The sequence below is a fragment of the Tripterygium wilfordii genome, chromosome 16, assembly GCF_013401445.1.
Source record: "Tripterygium wilfordii isolate XIE 37 chromosome 16, ASM1340144v1, whole genome shotgun sequence".
Lineage (NCBI taxonomy): Eukaryota > Viridiplantae > Streptophyta > Magnoliopsida > Celastrales > Celastraceae > Tripterygium > Tripterygium wilfordii.
In genome coordinates this window covers 3,571,464-3,592,933 of record NC_052247.1, presented here as the reverse complement: position 1 = coordinate 3,592,933, position 21,470 = coordinate 3,571,464, and the positions used below count along the sequence as shown (strand labels likewise).

At 37.0% G+C, this 21,470-nt stretch overlaps 3 protein-coding genes and 1 pseudogene across 3 annotated transcripts; 2 read left to right on the top strand and 2 right to left on the bottom strand.

Moving 5' to 3' along the window:
* Positions 1–995: 995 nt before the first annotated feature.
* Positions 996–2,281, bottom strand: LOC119980352 (MYB-like transcription factor 4). Its single transcript, XM_038823018.1, has 3 exons — positions 2,055–2,281; positions 1,760–1,889; positions 996–1,437 (listed from the first exon to the last, which is right to left on the bottom strand). Exons 1-3 carry the CDS (start codon positions 2,182–2,184, stop codon positions 1,146–1,148), a joined length of 552 nt encoding a protein of 183 aa, XP_038678946.1. The 5' UTR covers positions 2,185–2,281; the 3' UTR covers positions 996–1,145.
* A 2,568-nt stretch (positions 2,282–4,849) lies between these two features.
* Positions 4,850–9,964, top strand: LOC119980879 (actin-interacting protein 1-2-like). The gene is made up of 6 exons (XM_038823707.1): positions 4,850–5,294; positions 5,725–5,886; positions 6,545–6,731; positions 7,736–8,158; positions 8,605–9,012; positions 9,402–9,964. Exons 1-6 carry the CDS (start codon positions 4,903–4,905, stop codon positions 9,672–9,674), a joined length of 1,845 nt encoding a protein of 614 aa, XP_038679635.1. The 5' UTR covers positions 4,850–4,902; the 3' UTR covers positions 9,675–9,964.
* A 72-nt stretch (positions 9,965–10,036) lies between these two features.
* Positions 10,037–12,394, bottom strand: LOC119980880 (guanine nucleotide-binding protein subunit beta-like protein). The gene is made up of 2 exons (XM_038823708.1): positions 11,441–12,394; positions 10,037–10,423 (listed from the first exon to the last, which is right to left on the bottom strand). The coding sequence occupies exons 1-2, from the start codon at positions 12,314–12,316 to the stop codon at positions 10,322–10,324; spliced, it is 978 nt and encodes a 325-aa protein (XP_038679636.1). The 5' UTR covers positions 12,317–12,394; the 3' UTR covers positions 10,037–10,321.
* Positions 12,395–13,390: 996 nt separating this feature from the next.
* On the top strand, positions 13,391–17,602 carry LOC119980683 (annotated as a pseudogene).
* The last annotated feature ends 3,868 nt before the right edge of the window (positions 17,603–21,470 follow it).

Genomic DNA, 21,470 nt, shown 5'->3' with positions numbered 1-21,470 from the left:
GATATATAAGTAGATTCATTATCCAGCAAGGCAATATCGTGAATTATAGACATATATGAAATATCCGTGGTTTCATAGATTGAGAAGTTATTGATGCACATCCAGTGGCTGTTTATAGAAACACATTTCATACCAATAGACAATAGTAATGTTGAAAAAGGGGAAATTGACCTAAATACTTACGGTAGGTCTTGAATGGCAGATAGAAGCTTAAGCATGCTTGTAACAGTATTCCTCTCCTTCTCTCTCTCTCTCTCTCTCTCTCTCTATATATATATATATATATATGTATATGTTGATGACTGTTCAAATTATCTATAAGAAGTTGACTAGGTTGAAAGTGCACATAATTATATCATTTTGAAATATAGGCATCGGATCATGTGGTCATTTGACCTACAATAGTTGGCTTCTTTTTCTAACAAGAGTATTTGAGACTTCTGGATATGGAGCTTCACAATTCGTTTAGAATATATGAGTATAATTTTATTCAATGGTTTGGGAGGTGTTCCACATCACACCACACTTTTGTTTTTCTATTTTTAAAACTTGTTCGACTTTTCTCCACTATTAAATGTGAATTGTAAAGTCTAAAGAATTGTAGAGCCTCCAAATTCGAGACGTATCACCCGATTATTCCCAACTTTAGCACGTACAATCCCCCATATCAAAGGTGTCATTTAATAATCGTTCAAGCTTCTTGTATATATAATTAATTGAGTAGTACTAGTATTATTACATCCTTAACTCATGGTCGGAATAATGAATTGACCACAAATCTTGGTTTTGAATGTTGGGTTTAATTTAATTAAGTAATGAAATTCCATGGTTGATTTTAAACTGAATGTGGAAACCTTTATGGTCCTTAATATATCTTATCCATATATGTGTATATGATGCACATACTCTGATTGAACTCTCAGACAATGCCGAAGAAGTTTGACATCAACATCAACATTAATATTAACAAAACATAACACATATGTTAAGAGCAGTGAATATATTACACACACACATATAATATATAGATATATGTATGTATGTATGTATATGTATATAGAAGCAAATTACAACTAGATAAGTTGAACATGTCCTGCAACTAATATGAGCAGGAATGCATGGAAGTCGAACTGCAGTGAATGGGACTATGGGAGAGGTGGAGGGCCTATAGTAAGATCAAGATTTAGGTCAGGGACAATGCACAGTGCAGTCTTTTTGCTCTCGACACCATAATTAATTGTAGGATTAGTAAAGCTGATCACAGCTGGTTTACTTGTAATGGGTTTATTAAGAAGAGGATTATTTCCTGCTGTCAGTCGATGATTATCAGGGTGATCAATTCCCATCTTCATAAGCTTCCTCTTCAAATGTGTGTTCCAATAGTTCTTCACTTCATTATCAGTCCGTCCTGGCAATCTTCCAGCTATCAATGACCACCTGAATAAAAAAATTCAGTATAAATTACTGTCCAATCTTCCTATATATATATATATCAAAATTTCGCACAAGTAATTGTGAAAAATAAAAAATCTAAAACTCTTTATAATGAAATAGACTAATTTTCTACTTAGTGCACAATTGTAATGATGATGGGGGTTGAGAAGTATGTGTGTTTTTGAAGTTGTGTGATTTTAAATTCTAGTTATTATTATTATTATTATATATGTATGTATATGTATATATAAATTGAAACGAGAAAGATTCAATATATATAATTGAGTTGTGAAATTAAGAAGAGATATATGTGTTAATTAATTACCTATTTCCCAAAAGTGCATGGAGCTTGATAATAAGGTCCTCTTCATCTTCACCAAAATTACCACGTTTGAGGTCTGGTCTTAAGTAGTTTACCCATCTCAAACGGCAACTTTTTCCACATCGAAGCAATCCTATATATATATATAACGTTAAACAATTACATTTATCATTTATGTTAAACATATGTATACTACACAAACAAAGTAAAATCAAATAAAAAGAATCGAAGAAGATGCATGAGAGGATACTAATATGTATATATATATAGATGGATGGATAGATAGATATATATGTACCGGCGGCCAGAGGGAGGGAGCTCCAGCAACCTTCACCATGTTTGTGAATATAGTCGATGAGCTTCTGGTCCTCTTGCTTAGTCCATGCTCCTTTATTTGTTTCTTTCTTCTCACAACAAGGTTTTCTCATTGAAGATATGAAATCAAAGAGAGATAGCGAGAAAACGCAAGAGAGAGTATAAAACTAAAGGAAGAAGAAGAAGAGGATGACGAAGGAGAGTGAGAACAAGTTACAAGAAGGGGGTGTATTGACTTATAGTTGAGGAAACCAGATGACATATCATATGTGGGGGTTGGTAAGTGTGGGGTTAGTTGTTGTTTTAAAAAAAAAAATTATGACGAGATATCATGCCTTTGCCTATGTCATGTATATTCGTATGCTTAGATCGCCTCACTCTCTTTAAGTACCTAATAAGTCGTATATATTGATGTTGCTATATATGAATAGTTGAACATAGATCTCTCGGCTGGAAGGATTCATCACTAGCCAACTCAGCCACCCTCAAACGATTAAGTGTGTTTGTGAGTTATTTGGAAGCATGCAAGGGTAAATTTAAGGATATTAGTTAACAACAAAGATTTTCAAAAGTACATTGTATCGGTTAACAAGTAATTAAAAAGCTAGTTTATTTGAGTTAGTTGAGATTTTTTCCCTTTTTTAGTAGGGATGAAACCTCAATTTGTCATATTCGCAAGTAAAAAGACTTATCAACGTATTTGAGACTCGATGAGAATGATACCATACAAGTAGGTATTCGAAAATTAATACGGATTCAAAGATTATATTAATCTAGATACAATGAAATATTCTATTAGATCTATGTACTTATTCTATTATATTTGATCTAATGTACTTATTCGATCTAGTAAGTACATTATTGTCAGAATTAAGAAATTATATAACTCGAATCTTGATCATTCTCTTATCTATCATCTTAATCCTTTAATCTCAAGCATTCTCTTATTCATTACCTTAATCTCCTTTAATTGTGCCTCCAACAAAATAGTCTTCACACCCCATCACTTGTAGGTCGAACATTGACTCTTTTGGGAGGCATAAAAAGTGCAATCTTTACTTGTTTTTAATTGAGTAGAGGTAAGTTTTGAACCCACAACTTTGCCGTTAGACTTAACAATTTCATATTATATAAAACATAAATTCTTCTAAAAGCTCGAACTTGTATAAATGATAAAATCTTTCGTTTTTATATTACTAGTGGATCTGATACTCGTTTTGGTCAACTTGTTAATGAAATCATGCATACACTCGAGCCACTAGTTGGAGTGGCTACAGTCATGCATAGGTCTGGTGAATAGGGTTGGAATCCCCTCTCCCGTCTAAAACAAATAATGAAATCATGCATAGGTCATGGAGGGTAAGCTAGAGTCACGTGCTCTCAAACCATATACGTTTGACCGTTAGATTCCTGGCTTTGCATGCATGATTCAAAAATATCCAGCAAAATTCACTTTCTTAAATTCCTAAATAGCAATTAGCAACTACCAACCCAACTGTCTTGTTCTACAGTTTTCCAGGTGTGATTTTACGATTGGTGCATAGTATACTCCATAGCCTCTTTTTTTTAACTATATAGCATTCGATGTTCTTCATTGGCATCATTGTGTCCAAAAAATGACCTTTTGAAAAGCTCGCCTTCAATTCATTATTTATTCACATTTACATGTCATCGAATTTGTCCGGTTTAGATGATCGAATTTGTCCAATCTAAATAAATCAAGTTTGGACATAAGTTATATTTATGAAATCTGGCCAATTCTGAGTCCAAACAAATAAATCTTGTGTAGACCCTAACTCGGATTAGGTTAATGTCAGACTTACTTGTCAGCATTTAAACCAATCCGGATTTGGTTCATTAAGTACGTCCGAAATTTAATCTGGGTTATGCTCCGGATATGTAAATATTTCGTAAACACATGATGTTATCTGACTCGAAATCAATTTTTTGTCACCCCTAATATTACACCACACCGCCATCACACTAATATAAAAGTAGTCTATCATAATCCAATCCGACTTACTTGTTCGCATTTAAACCAATCCGGATTTGGTCCATTAAGTACGTCCGAAATTCAATCTAGGTTATGCTTCGGATATGTAAATATTTCGTAAACACATGATGTTATCCGACTTGGAATCAATTTTTTGTCACCCCCAATATTACACCACACCGCCATCACACTAATATAAAAGTAGTCTATCATAATCCAATCCATGGTACGAGGAGTGTTAAGAATTTATTCCAAATCGGTTAGGCATAATCCAACTCAGCGCGAAATATAATTAAATGTCCAGTCTCTCTCATACAACTAACTCATTTTCTGGACCTAAGAACAATGACAATGACTCGAGAAGAACAAAGCCGTATGGGCTTTTGGTTCAAAGCAGACAATATTCCTTAATAGTGCTTGGATGGATTTTCTAACAAATATCATTAAATCTTCCTTCACTAGAACTTAATAATGTATGACCAAATATTCTTTACATTAATTTCTTGCTTCTGTAGTCGGACATTGAGTTCTGTTTGCTCATTAGCATAAAAAAACAAAAGGAAATTCTTCAAAAAAACAATAATATCTTTGAATGTTAGGTTCCAACATGGTCGACCTGAGGGTTGGGCCGGATCAATATTCTGGCCCATAGTCATATCTCTCTTGGGCCCGATACCCGGTCAACCCAAGTGGTGGCCCACGAATTTTACTCTTCCAAATCGTCCGCCCGACTCGCGCGCACGATCACACTCGCGGATTCCAAAAATAATATAAAAGAAAAATCCATTCAAACATCTCCTTCTTCCTTTATCCAATTCCGGTTCCAAAAAACCAGAAAATGCCGGAACTCGCAGAGGCCTATGCGTGCGCACCGTCGACGGAGCGTGGTAGAGGGATCTTGATCTCCGGGAGTCCGAAATCCAACACCATACTCTACACAAACAATCGCTCCGTAATCCTCCTCAACCTCGACAACCCGCTCGACATCACCGTCTACGGCGAGCACGCATATCCCGCTACTGTCGCGAGATTCTCCCCCAATGGAGAATGGATCGCCTCGGCTGATGTCTCCGGGACCGTCAGGATCTGGGGGTCCTACAATGATCATGTATTGAAGAAAGAATTCCGGGTCCTCTCTGGCCGGATCGACGATCTCCAGTGGTCTCCCGATGGGTTGAGGATCGTCGCTTCTGGAGAAGGGAAGGGCAAATCCCTCGTTCGCGCTTTCATGTGAGTTTTATTTTTTTTCTTGTTTTCTCTTCACCGCGATTTGGTGTTTGGTTTGTTAGAAATGACTAAATGAGGATAGCGGAAGCTTGATTGAAGATCAGAGAATTTGATATTTGAAATTAGTTTGCGTACGAATATACTGTTGGACAGTGTAGTTAGTAACTGTCTTCAGTAGGTGGATCTTCCTGTTGGAGTTTTCTTGTTGTTTTCATTATCCCTCGTTATACTTGAACAGAAATTATTTTACACCTTGCCAATTTTTAGGTCAATCTCAATTGTGCCTGTGCTAGGATCTTTGTCTTGTCATTTTTCCAACATTAATGAAGTCATGAAGTTCGCAATGTTCTTGTTACAATTTCGTGCTTTTGGCTGTATGATTATGTAATACTTACTTACTGCATTGTGGTTGATGAACATTATCTTTATATAGGTGGGACTCAGGCACTAATGTTGGAGAGTTTGATGGCCATTCAAGACGAGTTTTGAGTTGTGCATTCAAGCCAACAAGGCCTTTTCGCATAGTGACATGTGGAGAGGATTTTTTGGTGAACTTTTACGAAGGACCTCCATTTAAATTCAAGCTGTCTCTCAGGTTTGGCATAATAAAGTTGATGGTGTTACAGCTTATTGTAAGATTTTTGTTTTTTTTGTAATGGATACATGTGATCATGTTGAGTCAGGCAGAGACTATGGACGTAACTTGGTTTCGGTTGGTTTGGCTTCTGCAAGTGTAAACAACCTTGCATATAATGTCTATGTGAAACTTATGACAGTTTATGCTCAAAAAAGAAGAAGAAAAGAAGGGCAAACAAAACTATATGATCTAACTCAAACAAACCTGCTTGTGCTCTTGGTCAGTATAATATACTATGTATGTCGGTATAATAGACTATGTATACTCAAATTTAAGGAGTATCTGTTGAAGAAAGATTTAGTATACTCGCTCTCGTATGTTGCGAGACTAGATCGAGTGGTCATGTTTATAGGGAAAATCACGTTTTGTTGCTTGGCATTTCATCTCTGATATTTTGAAATGCTATAATCCCTGCAGTTTCATGTTAACTTCTTTAACTTTCATTGAAATCTTCACTGACCTTCCAATGGTTAGAAGTCGCCAAATTCTAACATTGTTCTTTGAGTGACTAATGCAAAGATTTCTATTTTTAATTCATCATCACTGCAACTGTGATGGTTGTACTGCTGCACACAATACTGTATTCACTGAGGCATTCTGGGTTACTGATTTGCAGGGATCATTCAAATTTTGTAAATTGTGTAAGGTTTTCTCCAGATGGCAGCAAGTTCATCAGTGTAAGCTCTGATAAGAAAGGCGTAGTATATGATGGAAAGAGTGGAGAGAAGGTTGGAGAGCTCTCTTCTGAAGATGGTCACAAAGGCAGCATCTACGCTGTTAGCTGGAGTGGTGACAGCAAGCAGGTAAATATTATGTTTGATTTTGTGCCAAGACTCTCGAAGATCTATTGACTGTCATGAAGCTCTGATGACAAAATTTGTCACATCTGAGTCTAAATTAATCAAAAGTGCCAAGTGCCAACAACTGATTTGATCTTTTGAAGATTTTGTTGTTCTTGGAACATGGTCAATGGGGCAAAATAGTCTCAAAAAGCATTTGTATCATATTAATATTGAAGAGGGAAAACAGGAGTATTGGAGGTTTATCGACCCTTAGTGTGTGACAGAAAATATGTAGGGTCCTGATTTTAGTATGTTGGATGTGTTGGGCTTCTAGCTTTGATTAGAAATTCATTTTCATGGAAGTTGATTTAGGATGTTGACACTCTCACAAAGTGGACAGTTGTCTGGTAGGAATCCTGTTGTAGATTATATAAATTATGGGTTCGTTGTGTGATTATATACTCACTTGATGAGGTACGACCCTTTGTTTAGCCTTCTTGTTATCCTCCCTTTTGCAACAGCTTGATGCTTGAAGAAATTTTTTTCCATTCAAAAAAAAAATTCTTCAAAAAAGGAACAGAAGCCAATGAGGATTGTCATACTTCTTTTTATTGCTACATGGTTACACTATCAATGATTGTGAATTTGGACCCCACTTTTCCTGGTGACCCTTATGGTTGCCCTGCCCCCCTAGGCGGAAAAAAATGTAGCATTCAGTGGCTTAGATTCGGTAACTCTTTTCTCTATCCTTCCCTGTGTAGTCTAAGCGGCATAGTCTATGCCTTCGTTGCTTCGATGCAATTTACTTGGGGACAGCAGATTTCTGGCAATTTGATTGTATCTTATCTTATTTAAGATGTGACCAGTATTGTCATGCATAGAGTTTATGCAGAATAAATGTATTTTGGAGTTAACTTTATCAGTTTAACTGCTCTCTTACTTTCTTTATACTCTTTTATCGCTTATCATATCAGAAATTTGTATGGTTCCCAATTTCTGATTTCTTGATGTAAAACAATTCTCAGGTGATCACTGTATCTGCTGACAAGACAGCAAAAGTGTGGGAGATTTCAGGTGATGGTAATGGTACAGTGAAGAAAACTCTGATTTGTCCTGGCTCAGGTGGAGTAGATGACATGCTAGTTGGTTGCCTTTGGCATAACAATCATCTTGTAACTGTTTCTCTTGGTGGAACAATTAGCATATTCTCAGCAACTGATCTTAATAAAAGTCCATTGCAAATATCTGGGCACATGAAAAATGTTACTTCCTTAGTTGTGCTACAAAATGACCCAAAAACAATACTTTCCAGTAGCTATGATGGTTTAATAGTTAAATGGATTCAGGGCATTGGATATAGTGGTAAATTACAGAGGAAAGAAACTTCTCAAATTAAATGTTTTGCTGCTGTTGAAGAAGAAATTGTGACATCTGGATTTGACAATAAGGTAATTGATGTGATTACATCTTTCCACTCTCATATCATATGACATTAATTTCTTGCCGCACATTATTATTCGTTTATGAGTCAAAGTTCTTTTATTGTTGAAAGGATCTATGATGTGCAATGAATTAGAGGTTACCCCTGTCAGATATTGTTGGAATTAAGGCTGCAAAGAGATCGCTTTTTCTTTCAAATCTTTTTTCAAAATTGAATTCCCATCAGATGTGTATTAGTTACCTATATGCTCCTGGCTTTTTTGTTAAACAGTTATGCAATTGTTTTTTAAAAGATGATTTTGGGTCCTAATGGCACTTTTGAATTTTGTTGCTTTTTGTGTGTGTGTGTGTGTGTGTGTATAGAATGTAATATTCTTGCTTTATTAGGGAAACTGATCTGCATGTTTCCTAAAATAATGTTTTCCTTCTGCTGCTGTTTCTAAATGAAACCCAGATATGGAGAGTTCCTTTACATGGAACTGAATGCGGAGATGCAGATTCCATTGACATTGGTAGTCAGCCAAAGGACTTGAGCCTTGCGCTTCTCTCTCCTGAACTTGCTCTGGTCACAACTGATTCAGGAGTTACCTTGCTCCATGGTAATAAAGTAATATCAAGTACAGATCTTGGTTTTACTGTGACAGCATCCGCAATTGCACCTGATGGAAGTGAAGCCATCATAGGTGGGCAGGATGGTAAAATACACATTTATAGTATTACAGGTGACACACTTACAGAAGAGGCAGTTCTTGAGAAACATCGAGGTGCTGTCTCTGTCATACGCTTTTCTCCAGATGTTTCAATGTTTGCATCCGGTGATACTAACCGAGAAGCTGTCGTGTGGGATCGGGTGTCACGAGAGGTAGTTTGGTCCCTATCTAAATTTTTAGTTTTTGTTTCTCTTGCATTCAAATGTGCTAGTGCCGTCTTTTTGAGTCTATTCCTTGAAATTTTTTCGAGTCATTGCCCAGAAACTTTTTAATTTGTTTTACACTATGATGATAGTTCTTAAAATTAACAGTCTTTATAAGGCATTGCTGGGAGATTTAAATATGGCTTACCATTTGAAGGATTTTATTTGACCAATGAACATATCAGTTACCTTTTCCGAATTCCTTTTGATGTGGGTTTAGTGAACTAATTTAGATGCAGTGGTTACCACGTGAAATGGAACCAACGTACTGATTAGATTTCGTTGAAGGAAATTCTTAACTTTCTTTATCAGCTTCTTTGATGACTGGTCTGTTGCAGGTGAAGCTTAAAAACATGTTGTACCACACTGCCCGCATAAACTGCCTTGCATGGTCTCCTGATAGCACCATGGTTGCTACTGGATCACTTGACACCTGTGTAATTGTATATGAAATTGACAAGCCAGCATCTAGCAGGATAACCATAAAGGGTGCTCACTTGGGTGGGGTTTATGGATTAGCTTTCACTGATGACAACAGTGTCGTGAGCTCAGGTGAGGATGCTTGTGTTCGTGTTTGGCGGTTAAATGCTCACAGTGAGGGAAATGATTAGGGTGAGCAGATATCAGTATACAAAGTTTGGTGAACATTCTGCATCTTTTCTTGGATTTGATTGTTGTGACTTTGGCTTGCATTGGATGGAATATGCCTACAAGTTGGCTAGTATTTCGATCGTGATTATCTGTTCATCTGTCGAAGTCGGAAATGGTTCTGCAGAATCAGCAGTTTGATTTTTCATGTCGTTGGTGACGGGAAAGGTTCACCAAATTGACTGTCTGTGGAGCTCAAAGTCTCAAAACCTTTTTGTATTGCAGCATAATTTTTCAGTGCTTGCAGAGCTTAGAGAATTTTTCAATTTGAAATTTAACATGGACCATGACATGGTCTATAATGGTCGGACTCGATAAGATATCGTTTTTCAAATCAATACACCTAAACAGACATCCAAACAAGATAGCGCTGGCCTCAAAACCATCTAAATATCCAACTTATTCGGAATTCAAAGCTCCAACATTCAAAATTAAACACGTTTCCAAACTGCCAGAAAAATAAAGAGACTGGACTTTTGTAAAGAAAAGGAACTGGATTTCAGCAACTCACTTGGGCAACCAAGTAAAGTGTTGTGAGGGGTTGCAAGGCGAGAGAATCCAAACTGGGCAGCCAAAGTGGGCAACGATCGTGCCTTTGTCGTGGGGATTTCTAGTAGCGCCCAACACCCCAAACCCTAATTACACCATCAGTATAACCACTAAACAATGTACTTCCGTCAGCACTCCAGCTCAAGCTTGTGCAATATATTACCTGCAAAACCCCGGCATAAAGAGTTAAAATACCAGATAACTAAGTTATAACTTGTAGATAACTCATAAAATTGTGCATGTCTTTCGGGACAAGAACAGAGTAGCAGATGCCCTCGCATCCTTAGGCCGCTTCTCTGATATCTCCTCTCCTTGTGTTTTCGTAGAGGACATTCCTAATTCTATTAATTCTCTCTGTATCTCTGAATGTTTTCCTGGTTTGGTTTAATGAATCTCTCCCCCTTCAAAAAAACTTGTAATGCTAATGCTAGTACAATGACAATATATGTTCAAAGAGCAGACTTTGACACACTATAGAGTGCAACAAGTGTCAAATTACCATATGGTAATCAATAAACATAAGGAAACCATCATCAACATACATATCAATCACATTGTTTTCCAGGAAAAATATTTCTCCTCAAAGAGAACCCGTACATACATAACAACCTGATAAATGACATGATTTGATTGTGAACATCATGGAAGCAAAAGGTACATCAAGAACTCTTCACTGACCATTCCAATTTCATACTCAATGCAAGCATAAGAAATGTCTGATCAAGCCCGTATAATCAAAGGTTTTGGATTGCATATCCATTCACTGTTTCCATAACAACATGAACCTACAGTCCTACACTAAATCATATAGAATAATGAAACAACTTAAATAACATCAGAGTACAACAGCAAACCACAACAATGAAAGATGGTTTCATGCAATACGAGATTATCAAACCATTCAACAAAATTTACTTAGAAGCCACACTTCGGCATAGAAGCAAGAACATACCATACACTAATTCCGAACAATTGTATTATATACATGAATATATCAAAACATAAAAACACAGAATTGCTTAAGAGAAGAACAGTCACCTCGTGAGAACAAATCAAAAACAAAAATTTAAAGATCTACAGAAAACAGATACTACAGTTTATGATCATTATAACCAGTTGAAAAAACAAACTCCTGAAAAAATATAACACGTACGGCAATCAATGAAGAAAAGAAAAATACCTTCTTATTGGAGGTCACGGTGTTATCCTCAGATTTTTCTGCTTCCGTTTTGAAATCGACCTTCAAGTCCTCAACAATACTCTTGCTCTCCAGATCCCAAATCTTGACGCTCTGCTCAGTTGCGGCACAGAGCCAGTACCTATTGGGGCTGAAGCAGAGGGCATTGATCACTGCACCAGCATCGAGTGAGTACAGCCTTTTCCCTTCCGCCAAATCCCACAGAAGAATAGTCATATCTTTCCCTCCACTAGCGCACAGAGATCCATCAGGGGACACAGCCACAGTGTTCACATACCCAGAGTGACCACTCAATGTGTTCCTGAGCTTGCAATTGGAGAGGTTCCAGACCTTCACGGTCCTGTCCCACGAGGCGGATACAATAGTAGGCTGGAGGATACTGGGACTGAACCTCACACAGCTGACCCACTCAGAGTGAGCATCTCCGTCCTGAATGGTGTACTTGCACTCACCAAGTGTGTTCCATAGCTTGATAGTCTTGTCCCGGGATGCCGAAACGATCTGACGGTTATCGATAGAGAAAGCAACAGACATGACATCTTTGGTGTGGCCAACGAATCTGCGGGCGGAGGTTCCAGTAGCAAGATCCCAGAGACGGAGCTCGCCGTCCCAGGAACCGGACAGAGCGAACTGACCGTCGGACGATAGAACAACGTCCTGAACAAAGTGAGAGTGGCCAGTGAGACGACGTTTGGGAACACCATAGGTCTTCTCCTCCTTAGTGAGGTTCCAGACAACGATGGACTTGTCACGGGAGGCACTGACAATCATATCGGAGTTGTCAATCGGAGTGGCGATCGCCGTCACCGTGTCGGTGTGGGCACGCATAGTGCCGCGAAGGTACAGAGCCTCTGACATTGTGGAGGAGCTAGGGTTTGTGTGACAGGCAGATTAGAGCGCACAACGGAAGTGAAGATGGCGATTGGTATTCTCTAGGGTTTTTCTCGGTTGTGGAGTCTCATGGAAGCTCGAAAGATGGGCCTTTGGGCTCAAATTGGGCTTTTTGTTTGTACATGTAATCCCCCACTATTTGTCTTGTGATTTTCCCCTCCAGGCCTAAAGACAGGCCCACTATTTGAATATCACGCTGATTTGGCATGTTCATTTGGATTCTTCATATGGCTACATGGTATCTATTTGATTCAATGGTTACAAAAACCAGTTCAAGATTTTTATAAATCCTACGTGTCCCAACTATGACATCATTCATACATATTCAAATATCTAAACTACACAATGAATTTTTCGTAGATTTACTTGACATGCATATTTTGTGGGTTAATATGCAGGCCCGATGAATTTAGATAGTGCACATCCGAGTAGTCCCGAATGGTAGTGACTGCATGTCCCATTGCGCATACAAATTTTTTTGTTGCAATCGTCAATGCGACCAGGGGAGGAGCCGCCACATTACTTCTTGCTACAGTCGGTGAAACAGCAGACGCTGTCTTGGAGACAAGTGTCTTGGCCTGAAAGAGCAAGGTTTGGGTGGGGAATAAGGCGCTTTGGGTTTGAAAGTCAGGTGGTTCTGGTAGAGAGGATTGGAGAGAAGTTGCAGAGAAAATGAAGGGTTTTGGGGTTTAGAGGGTGAAGAAGAGAAGGAGAGGTCTTGTCTCACTATTTTGGGTTTGTGGAGACGACAAACGACATTTGGGATTGCTTTAGTCTTTTAGAGTAATGATTGGGAGATTTAAGTGAATAGTGTTTTATTTGAGTTTTTCTAAATTTTATAAAGTTAAAAAATAATGTTATTTTATACTCATCCCTTAGTCAAATGACAATTAACGATAGAAAAACTTGGGATGACAAGAAATCAAAGCATAGGGATATAATTTTTGTGAATTCAAAACGAGAGATGTATGTAGAAATCAGCTCAATTAGAAGGGTATCTATAACATTTGGCCTAGGAAAAAGAAAAGAAAAGGAATGAAGTAACGAAGAAAAGGAGTAAATAGGCTTGGAATCTACATATTCAAGTACTTTCTAATTCTCTCCCTCAACGCGCTCAAATTGCCCTCTCTAAAACCTCAACTGCACTGCTAATATAGAAAGAGCCAATATTTACTTATTTAGCCTATTTTATCGTCTGCGGGCGGGTTTTTCTAAGCCTGCCTGTGTTAGCTTCGGTGAATCCTGAAGGTCGTCGATTGATTCTGATTTGATATAATTTCGAGCCTTCTCTACTGTTGTTCTCCCAATCGGTTTCCTTTCTCTTTTCCTCTGGTACTTCACTTCGAATGGATTTGCAGAAAGTGGAAGCTTGATAATGTGTTTTTGGGTGATTCCCTAGCATGAAAAGATGCTTTCTTTGAGGTTAGTTTTTTGCACTGTTTTCTCGCTTGTCGCCCCTTGCTTTAGTTGTTTTTTTTTTTTTCCTCATATTTGGGTTATTTGTGTTTCTTAGTTAATATTTGGATTTTCTGACAAATTGCTGTTTTTGTGCTTCAATTGTAAGTTTCAGTTTCTGGGTGTGTTGCAAGTGTTGGCATTTACACTTTCTTTTCTTTGAAATGCCTTTACTTGCTAGTGCTTATTTTGTAATTGGGTATGTGAGATCTTTGTATGTGTTACACTTGCAATACAGGAACTTATGGAGAAGGCATAGGAGGAAGATTCTGGTTACAGCTGGTGTTGTTGGAGGTGGATACTTCTTATATAAACTATACAGTGATTATGGACGTAGGGCTGCTGATCTCGAGAAAAAGATGGAGCGTCAGAGGATAAATGATGAACTCATTAAGGCCCAGTTAAGAGAAATATTAAATTAATTTTTGTTCTGTGGGTAACTTGAATTATGTTTTAGAGAATTTTGTACTTATTTTGTTGTTATACTTTCTGTTTTCGACTGCTAATCGCACAGGCTACAAGCTCATTTCAAAAACATACAAAGGATAGCTGATACTGCAACATTGCCTCATGCAATGCACTATTTGAGTAGTCGGATAGAGGAAGAATTGAACCTCTCACATCTAACTGAAAGGTTACTGCAAGGGAAGGGTCAACCAAATACATTGTCATCTTCTGAGAAACTGGTGTTATGGGAGAGACTCAAAATATTGAGTATGAACCCATTACTTTTTTCCTTACGTTCTACATTTACTTGTAACATTTAAACCATATAATGACTAGGTTACCACATTGGGAAATATTTTATGTTTCATGGCTGATATGGTTTCTTCAGGTTTCACAAGAATGGTCGTGTCACTATGATATCTCCCAACCTATTGAATTTAGTCATGGCTATTCATTGCAGGTTCTGTGTTTTGTAAGCGGTTGTTTTTATTCCAGTTGGACATCTTTACATACTATACTTTTGCATTTTCTATCTATTTAGTCTAGTTGAGCCGGTTTATGTTTTCTTTAGTGCTACTTGGTTATGATTCCATTGGTTCGTAGCATTAGAATATAGGTTCTGTTCTAATAGAAGCAGAAATACTTGGGTTGCCTTGATCAGTTGTATGGTTGTTTGCATTATCTCTTTTTCAAAATAAAATAAACAACATATGACCTTTATTTTGGCATTATTTTGAATCTTTTTTAAATTTTTGAAGAGCTAAGTCATTTATCAGGATTCGTAAATCAGTTCATGGAGATGAAAATCGCTGCAGAATGGTATGATGAATCTACATTTAGATATGTAGTGTTGATTGCTTTGTACTAAAGTGTTTTTTTTTTCTTACATGGACTGTGCTAAAATTTTATCCACCCTCAAGGCTCCAGTTACTCATTTTACGATGACAAGTGTTACGATTGCTCATTCTTTCAGCAGTTTCATGACACATAAAATCTTATCCATGATCTCTTAAATATTGGAAACTCATGGAAAAAGATCTCTTTACCTTGCCTTCCATGTCTTCAAAATTACATTCCCGTGGTCAATTTTTTTCGTTTGTTTCAACTTTGGTTATTTTTAAGTGAATGCTCATCTTGACTTTATCATTGCAATTCTGCCTTGAGGGTGGATAAAGTTTTTTGAGCTAATATTTTGTTTTTCTAGTTAGATTCATAATAAAGTCACATCACATCTGTAAGCTTGTGTAAATTTCTTCAGTGTGCCCTTATGGTTCTTTTCACTTACCTAAAATATGCCCTTTATTCCCGTTCGTAGGAGGATGCTGATTTCATTGACAGGGACAATGAACAAAATTTTTTGGCTAGTGCTGATTTTCTAGCTAGTAATGGTGTACTGGTATTCATTTCTAATATGCAGGCTGTAGTGGCAGAAGATCTCAAGGAGTACGTTCTCCCTCACCCTTTAAAACATTCACATGTTATTTGCGTCACCGTCGTTTTTCTTATTACTGCCAAATCGAGAAGGATTTTTCTAAATTAAATCTAAATGAGGGAAAAGTAAGACATGATAAAGCCTAAAGGTGTAGGACAGTTTGCTGAGGAGCGTAGTGTATGGGTCATAGGTGTGTGCTAATTTGGTGCTTGCATATGACTCACCCATAGTTTCAATCCAAGTTTGATTTCCTAAATAGTGGATTTTGTATTTAATTTTTTGGCTATGCTTGTTACTTGGAGCATCATAATGTTGACACTGGAAAGTGCTCTTCCATTGGGAAGAATAACATTATCACTTATCAGTACTCATAAATACTCTCTCTCAGCGGGTGCGTGTTGTATGCATTTCTGAATCATCTTTTCTAGATCCTTATGCTTCAGAACAAACTTCGAGCAGGCTTCTGAGCCAAAGCTAATACCAAAATGTGTTCTTAATTAGTATTTTTGGAAGTGAAAATGATGACATTTCGGCACCTAGTCTCCAAGCAAAGGCTATGCTGTTGCAAGTGGTGTGGGATTATAAATTAAACACATCCATTGCAGGTTTTCTTAGATAGTTTGCAAATTATAATGTACAGAAAACAGTTGAGGGATGTCATCAACACTACTGAGCTTCATGAGACCGTCTCACGGATACTTGACATTTTCATGGGCTCTGGAAGTCCCCGTCACTGGATAGAATATATGATGCCTGAGGATGATAGGTTGTCCAAACGAGCAACAACTTCAAGCAGTGATGACACTGTTCCTTCTGATTTGACCAAATTCGATCAACTCATGACAAAGACCCGAGAAGTATTATCGAGGTATGATGATTAAACTTGCCAAGAAAAGGCACTTTTTAATTCTTTTCTGATGAAACAATTTTCAAGTCCTGCTATAATAAACCATGGGGTATGACAATCACTTGCATTTCACCAAGGCTTGGAAGTGTTTTTATTTTTTATTTTATGCTGAGAGACTGGTTTTCTTACCTGGTCAACTTCATGTAACTGCTTGAACTACTTCTCGTGAGTAGTATCATGATCTTTTCCAGCGGAGCGTGGTAATCCCCGTTAAAGCTTGGTTTACACACTTTATGTTTTATAAGGCTCCTAGAGTGTAGAGTGAAGAGGGTAGAATCATATAACGTCAACTGCACGTCGTGCAACTAGTAAATGAAGATTATTTTCCCTTCTACATATCTTTACATAAACCATGTTGCATATTTTTTCATGTACCATGTCTCGAATATGCTTTTAAAAGGCCACTGTTGAGTTTAATGGTTACTGAAAACTGGAGTCTTTAAGCGTCGTCGTAACACAAGTTTTCCACTCGTACATCATATGAATTACTCATTTATGTTCTGCTGCAGTGCCGAGTTTGGAAATATCGTTGAGATATCATTGAAAGCAGTTGTGGGTGCACTGATGGAGGATATTGGGGTTCAATCTGGAGGCAGCGTAACATCTGGGATGCCCCTGGCAAGACTTCTTCCAAGGATTGTACAGTTGGCTCCATCATTGGTTTATGAAACAAGCAAAAACCGGTTTGTCCAGATCATCCAAACCGTACCCGATGTTGAACTTTTCTTCACTCTCTCTCCTTTATTCAAACATTCCGATTTCGTAGATTAGGAACCATGGTTTGCTTTCTCACTGTTATTTCCAGTTCATAGGCAATGTAAGAAAGAATTTGAGAGGCAGTAGGTTTAGATTAGCAAATTCCTCTTTTTATTGTTTGGTTGAGGACTAAATTCTAAAATTGTGGGTATTTAATTTTGGGGTTATGATAATTGTAGAATTTGGAAACAGGTGCTGTGGTTAATTAATTTTGCCTCACAATTACATGACTTGTGTCTTGATTTATGAGTTCCATTTTAATAGTTGCTTAAATTCATAATTACATGAATTACATAAGTCGTTTTAGGTAATATTGATGGATGTATTATAAGACTAACTGAGGAGGGCAACATATAGAATATTTATGCTAATTATTTATATAGTAATCATTATTATACGATTCGATCTTGTCGACCGTCCATCGATTAAGTACGATAATGATTTTACAAGTTATTGACTTTTCTTTGGATATAATTCGATCTTGTCGGCCGTTCATCGATTAAGTACGATAATGATTTTACAAGTTATTGACTTTTCTTTGGATGTAATTAATTCCCCTTGACATGCATTGCCTTAACTTAAGTTCCGTGTACATTACATGTGCTTTGGTGTAGTTAGTCAAACCAATTAGGTATTTGTCAATTCAAATTTAATAGATAGCGGTCCCTTTTTGTGGGATGAACTCATCAAACAACATATTTTTGAGGATGGTGTCGCCCTCAAACAAAAAGCTTCATTTAGGAGCTTTTTGTTGAGCGATTTTGGGTTTGAAGTGGGATTAACGCCAAAAAGGCATGGGTCCCACGCCTAAAAGTTACAAATTTGTATAATTTTTTCTTTTGTGGGTCCTAATCTTTATATTAAATATTGTGTATTGATATTATATTTTACACAAGTTAATAATATAGATTATTATAAATTAGTAATTATACTTATAAATTAATAATTAATTAGTAATTATATATGAAACACAAGGGAAGATTCCGTGGATCTTTCCATGAAGTTGCAACTGTCGATGACAAACCTCTCCTTCTGCGGTTATATTTTGACCTAGATAAAAAAGGGAATTATCAAGTCCCTACTCCTTGTTAATCAAACCTCGATCACCTTGAATGAACCCAGATTGAACCCAAGAGCAGATTTGGAGAAGTCAGGTTTTATTTTACCTGCAAGTAAGCCCACAGTTTGCTACAGGTATGACATCGCTAGACACTATACTTTCACTGTTTATATGACGTGCATGACTAGACACTGTGCATATCATCTTCTAGTCTGGCTATTTGCCGGCCAATTTTTTCTTTCACTTTGCCTTCATCATATGCCTTAGCAGCAACTGCCAGAGTCGACCTCAGGAGTCTACCAAGTACAAATCTTCCCTCGACGTTCTTCCTATCGCAGAGAACATGCCACAATTCGTGACATTCCTCCACCGCGCCACCTTCCAAGGTCCCAGGCACCATTGCATTTGTTGCATCTCTCTTTTTGGCTTTCGCTTTTACTGACTTAAACCGTCAGAGCTTCTTTGACTGACACTCCATTGATGCCAAGATTTTTTTCGATTGTCTTTCACTTACAAGTGTTTTGCAGGTTACTTGCTGGTGGCCCATCTTGGCTTGTAGTTCGAGTCACTACAATTAGTTAGTTTCTCAAGTAACATAATAATTAATAATTATAATTTCTCCCCGTTTACCATATAATATTCTAGTCATGGATTCTCTTTTTTTTTTTTTTTTTTGGGATTCTTGGAAGGAAAAGAGTGGAGAATATGTGTTTCACATACTTAGGCAAGTATGCTGACGCACCTAGCTATTCTGAAAGTATCCTGTCATCAGGAACTTTATCTTACTAATATATAACTATGGGGTTTAGTGCATATAAGTCACTGAAAGATATCATCATTTGCAATTAGGTCACTCAAAGAAAAAAAATTCAAATTGGGTCACTCAATGTTGCAATTGGAAGCAATTAGGTCACTCTAATCCAATTCCGATCAATTACTTGCCGGAATTTGCTGATATGTCATTTATGTGCCAAAATGATGCTGATGTGGCAACTCCACATCATTTTTTAAACTAAAAAAACAAAAAATGTCATCAAGATTAAAAAAAATTGAAAACCTAAATCTATTTTTGTCCCCTCTTTCCGCCTCCATTCTCCCTCTTAATCTTCATCTCCACCAAAGATCACCAAGCCGTAGTCTTCGATTCTTGCCTTGGCAGAGTACATGACTTCCCTTACTGAATAGAAGAGACTCCTCTCCTTCTCGCTCCCCTTCCCTCTCCCTCTCCCTAAACCTCTTCCTTTCCTTCCAGTCTAGGCGTGAAGTTCATCTGGAAGCAGCGGTTGTCTCTTGCTTTGTCTAATGAGGATGACTTCCCTTGGTTCCCTTGCCACAATAAAGCAAGCCCAAAGTCCTACAAAGAGTCGGAGATTAAGCCTCTCATCACCTTCAATGAATCAATCCCAGAACCAAACTACTTCAGCACCCAGATCTGAGCTTCGAAAACAAGGCCTTGCAACGCCATCAGTTCGTCACTTTAACCTTTGGATTCTGCTACAGAAGTTGAAAGGTATAAACCCTAGGACAATGGAAGAGTGAAGACTGCGACTGGTGGGAAGGGGAAGCAGAGTGTTTTTTTTTTGTTTTTATTTTCTAGTTTTTTTTCACACTAAAAATTCCACCTAATTTTCTTTAATTTTTAAATGACGTGTTTTTGTTATTAACTTATTATAAATGCACGTCAGATATTAATTTTTCAATGTGGCAAAATAATGACATGTCAGCAAATTCCGGTAAGTAATTGATCAGAATTGGACCCTCATGACCTAATTGCTTACAATTAGAACATTGAGTGACTTAATTTGAAATTTTTTTCTTTTGGTGATCTAATTGCAAACGAGGGTATCTTTCAGTGACCTATATGCACTAAACCCTATAACTATGTACTACATAAGTATATAATGTAGTAATTATATTATAAGTAGTAATAATATATATAATATATTACCAATATATAATTTTACATAATTAAAAAATAAAATTATATTAATTATCATCTACAATCTACATCATCCATGAGTAACTTTCTACATCATCCATGAGTAACTTTAGAGATATTTTAAGGTTTAAACGGCTTTTAAACCCGGGTTTAAAGTTTAAATGATATTTTATACACAAAGTTGTCATTTCCTTGCTTAAAAAAAATCTACGGATTTTTTAAGGTTTAAAGGGTTCACGGTATATTCACGATTTGATGATATTCCGACGGTTTAGATAGTTTGAATGCTTAAATGGTATTTTAGATGTATCGTACCGTCGAACCTCACTGTTAGCGGTTCAACCGATTGAGTCGCTGGTATGATACGGGTTTAAAAACTATGCTTAGTTATTCATTTTCTCACCTCTAAGAGGTCATGCACTCTAGTGGGGGAGGCGTGAGACTTTCTCCACAATAAATAGGTTTTATTTGGAACCTGGCAAAATAGCTAATACCTTCTTCTTTTTGTCTCATCATTTACAGAGACGAGCTACAGATGACACAAAAGAACTTATCAAAACAATGATCATAGACAAGCTTGACCTTGTCAACTTTTCCATGGCAAACACTTTCAGTATAGCAGATTTGGGTTGCTCTGTGGGTCCTAATACATTCATTGCAGTGGAAAACATCCTTGAAGCTGTAGAGCTAAAGTATCAAAGCCAAGGACTTGAGAATCCTGAGTTTCAAGTCTTTTTCAATGATCTTACTGAAAATGATTTCAATAAGCTCTTCAAATCTCTACCTCCTAGTAGGAAATACTCCGCGATGGGAGTACCGGGTTCTTTTTATGGTCGATTTATGTTAGAGTATATGTTATAAAATCCGTTTGGTAGAGGGGTTTGCATGATTTTCAATGCTAGTAAAAAAACTGTTGGAAAAAATCTTAGTTTAAAGTTGTGAAATATGTTATGAGATGTTTGGTGAACTAAAAACTGACGTTTTGACGAACTAAAGCTGATGTTAGCGGATAACCTGTTGAATAAAAGTATCATCTTAAACCTTATAATAAATGATTTTTATGATAAATTTCTTTATTAAATTTAATCTAATAAATTTATTTATTATTAGATTAATTCTAAGCAT

Excerpts from the sequence above, each read along its gene's own strand:
- LOC119980352 (XM_038823018.1), bottom strand. The coding sequence starts at position 2,184 with ATGAGAAAACCTTGTTGTGAGAAGAAAGAAACAAATAAAGGAGCATGG. Across the intron at positions 1,890-2,054 it reads CTCCCTCCCTCTGGCCGCCG|GATTGCTTCGATGTGGAAAA; the intron begins GTACATATATAT and ends ATATATATATAG. Across the intron at positions 1,438-1,759 it reads CATGCACTTTTGGGAAATAG|GTGGTCATTGATAGCTGGAA; the intron begins GTAATTAATTAA and ends TTTTTTATTCAG.
- LOC119980879 (XM_038823707.1), top strand. The coding sequence starts at position 4,903 with ATGCCGGAACTCGCAGAGGCCTATGCGTGCGCACCGTCGACGGAGCGT. Across the intron at positions 8,159-8,604 it reads CATCTGGATTTGACAATAAG|ATATGGAGAGTTCCTTTACA; the intron begins GTAATTGATGTG and ends AATGAAACCCAG. Across the intron at positions 9,013-9,401 it reads GGGATCGGGTGTCACGAGAG|GTGAAGCTTAAAAACATGTT; the intron begins GTAGTTTGGTCC and ends GGTCTGTTGCAG.
- LOC119980880 (XM_038823708.1), bottom strand. The coding sequence starts at position 12,316 with ATGTCAGAGGCTCTGTACCTTCGCGGCACTATGCGTGCCCACACCGAC. Across the intron at positions 10,424-11,440 it reads CCGTGACCTCCAATAAGAAG|GTAATATATTGCACAAGCTT; the intron begins GTATTTTTCTTT and ends GGGGTTTTGCAG.